This window comes from Numenius arquata, chromosome 9, assembly GCF_964106895.1.
Source record: "Numenius arquata chromosome 9, bNumArq3.hap1.1, whole genome shotgun sequence".
NCBI classification, from domain to species: domain Eukaryota; kingdom Metazoa; phylum Chordata; class Aves; order Charadriiformes; family Scolopacidae; genus Numenius; species Numenius arquata.
The window spans coordinates 5624197-5637611 of NC_133584.1; the positions used below are offsets into that span (position 1 = coordinate 5624197).

Genomic DNA, 13415 nt, shown 5'->3' on the forward strand with positions numbered 1-13415 from the left:
AAACCCTTCTCAGAGGTGCACACTGAAAGGACGAGAAGCAGCAGACCAAAGTTGAAACTTAGGAAATTCTAATGAGAAACTAGGAAAAAAAAAAAAAAATTGTGAGCATGAAATTTTCACTGGGACAGGGGCTTAAAGAGGTGATGGGATCTCCATCCTTGGAGATATTCAGAACTCAACTGGATGAATCTTCGAGCAACCCCATTTAACTTTGAGGTTGACCAGGCTTTGAAGAGAAGCCTGGACCTCTACAGGTCTCTAACAACTTAACTTACTCTACGATTCTATGAAAAATCTTGAGTATAATGCAACGCTTGCATTACTATTGTAGTTTGGCTCTGCGGTAAATATATAGTTAATATCAAAATACGTCAATTGCTTGACTTGGATCATGCTTCTCCAGCAGTTGCTAAGATTATATCTAATTGTCTCACACAAGATTTACCTTGTCAGTTCCAGTTCAGTGAAATTGCCCCAAATTCACATAATTGTAGTATCAGACCCAGGCCATCATGTCTCCAAAAGAACATTTAAAATGTCACAGCTGACAGTAAAACCCTGCTGAGAGCCACACATTTCTGACTAGTTTTGGGACAACAGCAATTTTGTCACATTTACATTGAGTAAACTTTCCAGCGACATTCATCGAGCTCTAAAGAAGAAATGACAAGAGATCAGCATCAGCCCCCATGATTTTCTGGCTGAAAGCACAGTTTCTTAATTCATTTTGACACATTCACAAGTATCTTTACTGTTTTTAGGATGACTTTCAATGCCTATGAAGTGATGAACAACAATAAGACTTCCAGGAAGCTTGAAAAATACCTACTAAACCTGTATTGTTTCAAATAGATCACAGTTTGAATTAAACTCCCAGGTGAGCAAGTGTCACTTGCTTTGTGCTGGACAGTTAATGACTCCAGATGTGTTTAAGACCTGAGGTGAACCATGGAACCATGGAGTAAAACTGTTACTTCACCTACTCAGTAGCCAACCGTAATAAGAACTAACATCTTTTAAAAAAATCACAAGTTGGCATCAATTATTGTCATTTTGTCTCTTCTAAGACAAAAATCTTCTCATGCAGAGTTGTAATTTTTTACGGTGTGTGAATGGTAGGGTGAACACAAGACCTGGAACTACCTGTACTAACACGTCTACTGAGCCCATGGTCCGAAGGCCCTTTAATAAGTGCACTTTCGATACAGTCAGACTCAAGAGGTTACTACATAGGTTTTGTAGCACCTAACCAAAAGAGAGGTATAAAGAGGCATTCTTGAAATCTGGTTAATGCAGAATATTAAAATAGAGAACAGTATTCCTTTATAATTACTTAGTCCTATACTAAATAACAACCTGTCTAAACAGACAAAATAGCACCAAAATGTCTTTGTTCTATTAAGTGACCAACAGCAGCTGTTGAATGGTGTCAGGATGTTTTAAGGCTGACTTAACTCGAACTACTGTGCAGTAAAGGCACATTATAATCCCTTATATAAAGAACACAGAGAGTATCTCTAAGCATCTATCCTTGCTTAACATCTGCTTTCTTCATGCAAGATAAAACTCTTTTCTGCGTTAGAAGGTACTGTTTCATGAGAGCTGCTGCACAGTTTGACTTGACAAACCACTGAGAAACTCAGCTGACAAGATGGGAGAATGCAGAAAGCCAGAAGAGCCTGACAGAAAACATCCTGCTCTTTGGAAGACACTCAGATGTAGCAAGATATAGATGGAGACCTTCCAATCAGTCAATCCACACTAGAAATGTGGCACATATTCTTAAATTAATTAACAACGTATTGAGGACTGTGACGGACTCTTCAGTTGCAAGTTTAAAATTAGATTGGATGCTTTTCTAGAACATATGATGTTATTCAAAGAGGAATTAATTTGGTGAATCCACTAGTTTCTGTGCAATGTGACTTTGCAGCAGATCCATATCGGCTTCATAATCCTTGAAACGCTCATTAAATTTCACACCGGTTGTCAAGGGGGTTTAGAAAGTCACTTGTACGTGGTGTGGCTCACTGCAAGTTGACAGGTCACATTCTGCTTATCCTGATACTCTTTGGAATCGGTCTTACTAAAAACATGTCCAAGCTTTCAAACAATGAATTATATTCTATATATCAGAAAGAATGTCCAGAGCAGATTAATGGAGGGGTAAGAGGCTAGGAATAAATACGTGAAACAGATTCAACTTCTTAAAAGGATCCAGCTACTAAACGGCCTCTGTAGTCTTCCATAAGAAGTGTGAATACTTCAGTACAATTCAAGCTGAATTGAATAGCTGTTTTCATATCCAAATTCAAATACCGTCTGTGCATATAAAACAGTTCATTTATTAGTCCAAATGTTACTGCTGTAGAGCTCTTGGAAAAATATTCCCTCTTTCTTGAGTTTGTTCTTCATAAAAAGGAAGCTTTGGAGGGCCACCTAGAGAATTAAGTAGAAACATGGTTTCAGGTCTATATAACACAATACTGAAATATTATATAGATTATACAATTTACACTTAAATAATTCAGTAAATGGTACTCCTCGAAAGAAGGCAGAGGACTGAATTAGACTGACCTCCTCACAGAGGTAGAGGGCAGGCAACGCAATAAAACACCTCTCAAATGGAAGGTTCCCAAAGTATTTCCTAAACTAAATGCAGAATTGTATGATATCACCATCAAGCCAGTTGTGATTAGACTGCAAGTGAGAGGAAATTTTCACTCAGTACTCTATCTCATGAAGAAGAGAAATTACCTAAATTTAAAAAACCCAAACAGTAAAACCCCAAACACTTTTTTGATAGTGCAATGAGGGCTCTAGTACACTCACAAATCAATCCAAATCTATTTTCCAACGTTTTACCTAATTATCTGGCTTATCGCATCTCACCATGCTCTTCAAAACCTGACACCTCTACAAAAAAAGTAAGTGAACGTGATAGGATGCACAGCAAGTAAACCTCCTTATTCATCTTATTCATCAGAGGCTGTGGATATCAACTGTTTCAGGGCAAGATTTCATACTGGCAGGCAGCGAAGAACATACAGCTCTCTGGCACAGCTGTGCTGGAGGCAGCCTCGGGAATCCATGAGCAGGCTGTGCAAGATCTCCACTTCACAGCCTGGTCTGAGGGGAAACCACTGCACTGAATCAGTTCAGCTTGGCCAAGACCTCCCAACCACCTGGAACGACTCCTGGCATTTGCACCATCAGGCACCTGGACCCTTAGGAGGACAGCACACACCAACACAACCCTTCCAAACAAAGCTGGTGCCATCACAGGCTCCGAGTTTTTCACCAGAGATGGAAATGCAGAATGGATTCTGCCTCACACAGCCCAACACAAACTGTGGTGGCTGCTGCTGAGCACTACGTTTGCATGGTGGATCCAAATGGTCTACTGACCACCACCAATCATAGAATCATAGAATGATAGAATGGCTAGAGTTGAAAGGGACCTTAAAGATCATCGAGTTCCATGGTCAGGGATGCCTCCCACTAGACCAGGTTGCTCAAACCCTCATCCAGCCTGGTCTTGATGTGTGATTTCTTCTACTAAGAAAGTCTGCACATCTCCAGCTTGTGTTACCTTCTTTGCAGGTTGGCCCCATCCACGTGGCTGGGCACATGCAGTTCCCATTGTACGGATTGCACTGGGATTTGCTGGCACACTGGCATCGCAGGGAGCAGTTGGGGCCGTACTGGTCCGACCTGCATTCTGGAAGGAGAGAAGTGTTTGGAAGAGGGTGAGTCTCCCTGTTCTCTGGGATCAGGAAGCTACTTAGACACCTACATCTGTTAACATTAAAAGATGACATTTTGGAAAGCCTTGCAGTTTTCAAGTTTCATCTACCACATGGTCTGCCCAAACTGTAGCCCAGCTGTCCTAAAGAGGTTCCCAGAATGGAAATCATTACTGGTGTAAAAAAACAGGGGTTGACAGGCCAACAGAAAAGAGCTTGGGATCTGCTCAGGAAAGTTACTGTCAGCATCCTGGATCCACACTATCTCCTGCCCCTCTCCACTGCACGGCTTGGCTGTCAGCATGTGCCAGCACAGAGCCTTCACGCAGAGAATGAGAAATTGAAAATTAATCCATTTTATATACACTCTTATGTCTTACCCCGATTGCACAATTCTGCTGCCTCCTGGCAAATGAAACTCACCAAATGTCTCGCTCCCAAATACATATACATTTCATACCCAGGCTGATAAATTCTCATTGCAATTTTTAAATGCAGTCAGAGCAATGGCACGAAGGAAAAGTTAGCAGCAGGTCACAAGGCAGGGTGCTAAATACACCGTAAACAATAGCCCTCTCTCCCTCACCTCGCTGGAAAATACTGTAAATAATCAAGGCGCTGGCTTTCTCACACAGGCACCATTAGGTAAATACAAGCGCTGCCGAGCCCTGCATCAGCTGCAGCCCCAACACGTGGGAGAACTCTCCCTGTGCGCTCGGAGCTTGGCCTTTTCAATTAGGAAATGTTATGAGAAAAGGTCTCCCCAAACACCTCTGGACCTGATTTTAATTTATGTAATACCACATTTTCATGTTAATAACAATGTGTATTTAAGACATCTGTTTGAAAGTCTGCAATGTTAATTTACTACAGAAAAAGAGCGCCCATAAAAGTCTGTTATATTCCCTCTCTTTTTTTTTTTTTTTTTTTTTAATTAACATTTTGCCTGTTTAATGGGTGCTTTACCAGAGTTCAAATTAAAATCAGGCCTTTTATCTTTATGGCCGCTGCACAGTCACAGCTGCTCACAGTTATATCACAGATGAACTGAGCCTAATTGAAAATAAAAATGCAAATAAAACCTACCCCATAACAGCTTTTCATGGACGGGGCCTACCCTAGCTGATTTAAGAAAAATAAAAATGACTCCTAGAGTTTGCAAGAAGCAAAGCCTCGGTTCACATTTTTTGGTGCTGAGCTTCCCCCTTGCGTTCCACTTCTGCCTAAAATTTTGCTGGGAAGGCCCCCGCTTGCCCAGCGCTGAGCTGGCTGTGGGGCTGGCTGGTGTCCTCCATCTGATCAGTTCCTGCAGACTGGGTGGCTTTGGTTTCTGATCACAGGACAGCACAGAGAGGGAAGAAAATAATTTTCCATTTTCGTTTTGCAGGTTGCACTAGCACTTAAGCTCCCAGCAATTATTTTGTATTAATAACAGGCTGTTTAAAGCTGTTTCCTGCCCTATCCTAGAACAAAAGTAGAAATAATATTCCCCCACCGTGATTCAGGGGCTCGGGAGGATTATGGTTCCTGGTGTGAACCTCCAACACCAGCACACGGACTTTCACTCCTTTTATCTTGTTTGCCACAATGTTAGGATCACAAATCTCTTCTTACACTTGTTTAAATGACTGCAATCCCTTTTCCTCCTGTGATTAACCTAAATTTACTCCGCCGTAACTGTGATCAGAGTCTGGCTCAAGAATCTTGCCTGCCCTTGCTGCCTCTCAACCCTGCAACCATCTCATCAGGGCACAAGCAATGGGACTGATTTTCCCTACAGGAGAATTTTCTCACCTATTTTTATACCCTTGTTACAAAATCATTCTGCTGTCGTGGGCCAACCATTTCCCAAACACACCGTCCAAGTGCCTGTGCTGCAAATGAGGGAATTTTATTTGGATTAAATGTTCCTGGACTACTGCTGAACCCCAGAGGCTGGCAGAGCTGCTGCAGCTCCACTACCCTCATCCGCAGGGATTCCTCCCTGCCTCCCGGGGAAGTGAACCTGGAGCTGGACATACTTTTGAATTGGTCTGAAAAGGGTGACAACTGTCTGTGTGACAAAACACATGACAATCAGATTCCTTCATGCCCATTTGCGCCTTCTGGAATCTTCCCAACTACATCTGCAAAACTGTGGGCTTCTTGGTATGTTCTTCACTAGCGCACATTCTCCAAAGCTCAAGGCAAATGACATTTTATAGCTGACCCATAAATAGTCTTCCTATTAGTGTAGCAATTCAAATATTGATTAAATCAAGAGGTACGGCCTGTTGATAAAGCTGTTGATAACCTGTAAGAGTAATTTGCTACCAACAATGTGTTCTTGAATATCGGCAAATGTCCTTTCACAGTTACGCTTAGACCAACAGGTCATACAGGTTTAACTATACATAGTCCAGCCCTCAGAAAACATTATCCTTACCAATGTCACATTTCTCTCCGGTCTTCCCAGGTGGGCAAAGGCACTTCCCAGTCTCTGGATCACATGGAGCATCTCCGCAGTCGCACTGACGCTGGCACCTCTCTCCAAACCAGCCCCTGTCGCAGCCTGGAGGCAAGAGAGCTTTTTTAGATGCACGTTTGAATGGCAAGACGTACATTAAACCGGAGGAGTTTCTCCAGGATGCCTCAGAGGAAAGCTCATAAACTCTCCACTGAAGGTAGTGTAAATACCAAGTTTAATGAAGAATCGAACATAGTGGAATAGGCATAATATTTACACGAACTCTCCTTATGTTGGGTTTGTCTGATCTAACCTATCAAAGGTATCTGTAAATCTGTCCCAGAAATGTAACTGCCACTTATTTTTATTTTTAATTAGAACTCTCTAGAAGACCATTCCATAACACTCAACATGGTCTGACATGCACCTATTTAATAATCTTATTTGGAGTTTTAGAAGCAAATTTAGAATCAGTAAAAAGGACTTATTTTTAATAAACGACATGTGGAACTCATTGCTGCAAGACATCACAGAGACCAGGACTTTCACTGTATTAATCGGAACCAGATTAGTTAATTTTTAAGGAATGAGAATGCCCAGCTATATAACAGGTAAACAATCCCAAATCTAGCGTTTCAGGATATTCAAAAAGCTCAAAATACGGAAGACGTTGCTCTCGGCAAACAAGTATTTGAGTAATGACATGGGGCTTTTTGAGTTTTATTTTGGGTTTGTTTGTTCATTTGTTTTTTTCTTTTACATTAGAGGGATATAAGTACCTTTCTCGCAGTGGACACCTTGATACCCCAAAGGACAAATGCACTGTCCCGTCACTGCATCACAGCTCGCTCCGTTTTTACAGGCACATGCATGAAGACAGCTTAGTCCATAAAATCCAAGGGGACACCCTGAAAAATGAAAGCATCAAGTGAGGAAGGTTTATGAAGAAAAACATACATCCCTTTAAAATCCTACATATTCTCAGCTATGTTCCTCTGGGAGTCAACAAATGTGATACCTACCATTAACTCTAATAATGCCACGTGCTTTTAAACTTGTGCCACTCAGATCTGGAAGCAGCTGGTTGATCTGGGACACCCCAAAACTGAACCAGCAAGGTGTTTACGTGACTACTCTGAAGCCCCACATCCCATTACTGTTGGATACCAGGGCACCTGGATGCCCATGGTGCCTCCACTTACTGTGCTCACAGGAGTGGCCGTAGTAGCCCTCGGGGCATCGGCAGCAGCCCGTGAACCTGTCGCAGGTGCCGTTGTGCTGGCACGAACAGTCCAAGCCACAGCCAGACCCATACTTCCCTGGGAGACATTCTGCTGGTAGGACACAGACAGAAAAGCAGACAAACCAAAAAATATCACTGCCCCTACCCAGAAAAGCTCTTATGTGACAGCTTGTATAGCCAAGATATGATGCCCATACAATAACTTGCAGAGCCAAGGAGAACATTTGTTATGAAGACACAACATTTCTGCACAGCTATGACACAATTACATCCTTTCCTGAGAAATTTTTTATAATATATAGATGTTCAAACAGCAGTTTCCTTGTACTTCTTAGAGTTTACCTTTTTAAATTTTTCTCTTCATATAGTCAATGTGCCATGTGTTGTAAAGCCACACAATAAATAGTATAAATTGTATCTTCTTTTTTTTCTTTCTATATCTACGACAATATTTTCTTTTAGACACTTAGAAAGTGTGAAAGAAAACACATCGCTTTTCCTCTTCTGTGTTATCATTGGAGTTCACACTATTCCAATTCCTAATAAAACCCAGAGGATCTCTTTTTCACACATAGCAACAGACTTTCCACGCATAATGAGATATCTGCTTTTACAGAACTAAACACATCTCAAATTACTGAAAGCCAAGTCATGCAAAAGTGACTATGCCAATATAATTAACGTAGGCATCATTTCTGCAAAAGTTAACTCCCCACTGCTGTGCTAATTTGAATCTGGGCAGACCAACTTAAATGAGAGTGGCCGTCCAAATAATCAGATTCATAACTCTGCAAATGTCAGATGAGATCTTTTACGAACATCATATCTAATCACTAGAAAAAGGATGCCTGATTAACTGCCTTTGATTTCTAGTCAAAACACACTCAAACCCACACTGCTGTGGAAATCAAGACTCAAATTTCCAATAACTTGGTTGTCTCTGTCAAAAGATAAACAGTGAAGGTCTTTCTTGTGATCTAACACACAGTCCTGTATGCAATGTGTGCATGTCTGCCCCCCACGCTTGACACCAGAGGTGTTTTATCTAAGCACATCTACAATATACACCCACTAGTCCATGTGGTGATACCTCCGTGACCCTACTGGGGCTTTGCAACCCAAATGCAGCCCATGGATGGTCACAGAGACTTCAAGAACAGACAAACAGAGATGAGTACATCTCTAGGTGGCCCATGCAATGTGAAGTTATCCAGTTATTGGTAAAATGCACTTTTTGGGGGGGACATTTTAGTGCCTGCCCCCAGTGGTCACATTGTGAGTGGCTCCATGTAGTTAGCATCTTTCCTTTTCTGCACACATGCATATGTGAAGCTGGTCTCTGAGTCTTCTCAGGTGCAAAGTGAAACAATTACACAGAATTCTGCTAAAAAAAGTATCACTTCTACATAATGCTTTTACATAGGGACACTCCCCTATAAAGACCAGTTCTTGGTAAAGATATGTATGGAGTTTGAGGTGGATATTCTACAGAGGCCAGGGACAGAAAGGCTGTAAATGAGGGCCTGAGAATGTGCTGGGAAGGTTGTACTGTGGCAATTATGATGTAATGATGATGTTGTCTTGAACATGAACTCAGAATTAACTATTTATTTGACATCATACCAGTAAACTCATGGTTTCCTGAACATTTACGTTGGTAACTATACAGCTGTCTCTTAACTGGAAAGAGAAATGGGAACACAGAAATGCAGAATGACTTTTGGGAGATGGACAGAAAGACGTGGAAAAGCTCTACTCTGGGCTGGCAGGAGGGTTTCTGGAGTGAAAACTGAACTTATTCTGTCTAAGTGTGCTTTGTCTTGTGTCTGGGAGAGCTGTCATGGAGAAATAAGGGTGAGAGCAAGACAGTCTCAATTGCTTTGGACAGATGTTGTCAGAACAGAGAAGTCAACACATGAGAAGTTCAACTACAGTCTAATGTCAAAGGGAAGAGAATAACAAGAGAGAACATAACAAGAGAGGAGGGAGATGCTGGCTTCTGCTGACTTCAGAGGAGCATATGAAAGAAGATACAAAACAATGTTCCCGTAAACAAAAGAACACAGAAGTTGGACAGGAGAAGAAATCAGAGTCTGTGGAAAGGAATTTATGAGAGTTACAGAGCAGGACTCAGGAGAAACTGCCTTTGAAGAAAGACCTAAAGCTCTAACTAGGGGCAGCTCTAAAGACCTAAAGCTCTAACTTCTGCATGAGAGAAGCTACAGACAAATGTAGCTGGGAGGGAGTCTACTTAAGCAAAAACTGTCCCCTTTTGTGAGTCTGTAGACACCGCAAACCCCTGCTTCAATGTACATATCCACTATCATCAAAGCAGAAAATTACCTTTCTCACACGATCTTCCCATCCAGCCGAGCCCACAAGTGCAGTTGCCATCCACGTGGTCACAGATACCACCGTTCTGACAGGTACATGTCAGCTGGCAGTTGGGGCCATATTGTCCCTGGGGACACACTACAGAGAATTAACAAAGTTTGAAAAACATTTATAAATTAACATCCCCAAAAAGAATGAAGGTGACAGGGAATAAATACAAACACATGCTCCCCACAGAGTATCCCAAGTGCCTGGTATCTCCTGAGGGCTGTGGGACACTCTACTCCATGCTTAGTAGCAGTTTCATCCAAACACTCTCTATCCCACCGTATCTCCTCGCTTGGTTTCACTCCACATTTGCTCGTCCTGCTCTCATCCCTTTGTCCCATCTCTTAACTCCTCCTCTTCTGTACATCCTTTCCCTTCACTTTTTCAATTCAAGTGATTTGCTTCTAAATTTGGTCCCATCCACCCACAGTGCCCTCACACTGCTCATGTTGTGTTGTTCAAACTACCCTTTCCCCCATCTTTACATTCTGCTTGGACCACAGTCTCTGAAATCAGTCACTTCAGCTTTGAGGAGAAACCAGTGCAAGGGTACCAAGCGTGGTGGAGTAAAGCAGTGAGATGTGGGCAGGAGACAGGGGTAGGACAAAGGCAGGGTGATGGAGAGGAGAGGGACAGAGGCCAAGTGCACGGCAAACTGCAACGTTATCAAGCAAAGGCATTGGGAAACACGGCTATAAACAATGTTTGGCGCTGAGTTTTATTTGCTGGTTGTTATACGCGTGTGCCCAACTGACGAGATGACCTCAGGTCCCGCTTTGTTACCTTGCTGACAGCTGGGTCCCATTTGGCCGGGAGGACAGGTACACTTGCCAGTCTGTGGGTCACACTGACCTTTACCACACGCACAGAACAGGGTGCAGTCCTTCCCATATCGATTTTCAGGGCAAGCTGAAGGAAACATGGCCTTTTGTTAAACACCCTGGGTATCCAATGCCAGTTTTCATTTTTAACATAGTCAGGATCTTATAGGTAGAGTTGGCTTTGGGTTTATTTCAGCTAACAAGCAACAACTATGAAACCAAACCCCATCCAAAGACATGTCTGCTTCTTCCTCTGAAACTTTACTTGAGGTTATAAATATAATCCATGGTTTCACGTGGAACATTTAGTTGGTTTCCTACCAAAAAGGTGAGTGTACAACTGAAACATCAGCTGCTCATCCTTCCAACTAAACACATCTTTTCATCCTTAATACTGACACTCTCTTGTGCTGAAGAGCAAAGCTATAGGCTACTAACCATTAAAGCATTGCCTTTCTGAGAATAAGCTGACGAGAACTTCACAGAGATCATAGCTTTGGAAATAGCACAGAAATTCGGCCCCACAATTTAGTTCTGAAATAGAGAAGTAAGAGTAGGGTTGCCATGGAGTCTTTACCAGTTTTGCCATGACAAAAGTTGATCTTTTTCCCATTTATTTAAACTAATGGCACCACAGTGTGAAGCAAAATATTGAGATAATTTCTCAACCTAGAAATTTTGGACAGGAAGAAGGAACTTGAGCAATTCATGCTGAGCTGGTTCTAGAAATAAATTTGGGCAAGAGGGTTGTAATCCTGGGACGAGTGTCCTTGCTTCTACGCACGCAGAAGAGAGGGAAAATATTTTGCGAGAGATTTTTTACAAAGCTGGAATCCTGATTTACAATTCAAGGAGGAGGTAGCTGGAATCTGTCTGTTTTTCTACCGACAAGCTTTTTATGCAGATTATTCTCTCTGCTGTTTTTTCAAAAGAAGCAGAACATGAATGTTGGCTTACTTTTACTACAGTCGGCTCCAATGAAACCAGGCGTGCAATCACAAGTTCCTGACACGGGGTCGCAATGGCCTCCATTCATGCATTTACAGGGGTTTTGGCAGTTTGGACCATAAGTACCCTTTGGACACCCTGTTTTAAAAGAATAAAATAGCGATTAGTCTATGTTGCTACTGGGCCCACTGCATTTCATGTCATAACCACTTTGTTGCTTTCAACCAAAATTAGATTTTTCATTTTGTAACTCTATTCACTTCTAGAGGGCCAGGAGTGGGCATGGACAAGCAGATGGTTGCCTTGGGCAATGCACTGCTCGAGGCAGCAAGGCAGCGCTGACTTGTAGTGTCAAACCCCTGGAGAGTTGGACCGACTGCTGCTGCCAAGCCTGGTCTGACTGCTCCTGCCTCTGCCCGCTCCTCATGCATGATGGTAGCGAGAAAAGCAAGCCCAGTTATTCAGAGCTTTTCCCCTTGGATTTCTACTCCAAACCAACCTGTTCCCCCTTTCCCTCCTATGGCGGAGATGGAGAGATGGGGCCCTGCGTCCCTCTTCCTTTGGGCAGCAACAGCCTGATTTGCCTGCGATGGTTGAGAAGCCGTGAGCCATCTCTGCCCCCTTTAGCTGTCGTTTTACCTGACCAGTTACAGATACTGGGGCAGGCCTCATCTTTTAAAAAAGTTTAAGTTGGAGAAAGTTTCTTTCCTCCATGATCTACTCTCTCTCCAAACTGGAGTTGGCGTTGTACTGGCACATCTAGGGGGCTACACATGGAAGACTATGAAAATGTGCACATGACAATAACAGGAAATTTCAGAAGATACCTTCTCAGAAGAGAGATATAGGGGAGAGATAAATGCAAAGCCAGAAAATTCCCTGAAGAATAAAAACAAAGCAACTGTATTTTGTAATAACTACCAGAAACGTTAGACCTGGATGGATTGCTGAGCCGGTGTTACATGGCAACGAGCTGTCCATGAAGAGATTTTCCAGGTGGTAGTAAGTATTTCTGGTTTCTTTTGGGGCAGCTAATGTTGAAGGAGTGCTGAATACAAGATCAGGAATGCATGAATGCATCTACCATGCTTAGTTTATGTCTTCAAGATCCTCTTTAGAGTGAGAGAGGCTGGAACTGAATGAGAAGAGCTGAGCAGAGCTGCTAGGCATGTGTCTCCGTCCATCAGGGTTGCCTCCAGTGTGCCACCACTGAACTCTGGAGGTGCAGGTTGTTCTCCCGGTGGAAGGGGGAGAAGCTGGTGCTTTTAGAGCAATGAGATCATCATTCACCAGTTATACTTCCTCTATATGTCCTTTCTTTGCTCCTTCCTTCCTTCTCTTGCCCTAGCAAAAGGAAAGTCTACGGCTACTTTGGAAATCTGGTTGAATATATATTTGCACACGTCTCCAAGCAACAGATCTCTTGCAATCTGTGCATAAATAAGTTTATATATTTTCTCTCTTTTCTGACGGCATGAAAGCATGGTCTGCGTGGCTGGAGAAATTTCTGGATTTTTTGAACTATTCAATAGAGAGGGAGAGCTTACAGTCAAACTTTAATGGGATGCCTTTAAAAATAAAACTGAAAGTTGGCTTCTGCTCAAATCAGGATAGCAGATCATCAGGACTAAACAGATACACACTTTTATAACATGAAGATACTCTCCCCAGCCCTTCTCAACCATGCCTTCTTCTCAATGAATACTTCCTCATCAGTGCTTCCATCTGTCAGTACAGAAAATCTGTTTCATGTGCAAACCCTGGCATCAAGGAGAGAACCCTGCAACATCTACTTCATTTCCACCAAGACATGAAGTTAAGGACACACC

General features: G+C 42.5%; 1 protein-coding gene across 1 annotated transcript in view; it reads right to left on the reverse strand.

Annotated features, from left to right (window-relative positions):
* Positions 1-2359: 2359 nt before the first annotated feature.
* LOC141468464 (uncharacterized) overlaps positions 2360-13415 on the reverse strand; it is a 198983-nt gene continuing 187927 nt past the window's right edge. The window contains exons 31-38 of the mRNA XM_074153557.1: positions 11596-11724; positions 10601-10726; positions 9779-9907; positions 7395-7523; positions 6972-7100; positions 6172-6297; positions 3593-3721; positions 2360-2439 (exon numbers count right to left, since the gene is read on the reverse strand). Coding sequence (XP_074009658.1) covers positions 2360-2439; positions 3593-3721; positions 6172-6297; positions 6972-7100; positions 7395-7523; positions 9779-9907; positions 10601-10726; positions 11596-11724 — 977 coding nt within the window. The remainder of the gene's footprint in view (positions 2440-3592; positions 3722-6171; positions 6298-6971; positions 7101-7394; positions 7524-9778; positions 9908-10600; positions 10727-11595; positions 11725-13415) is intronic.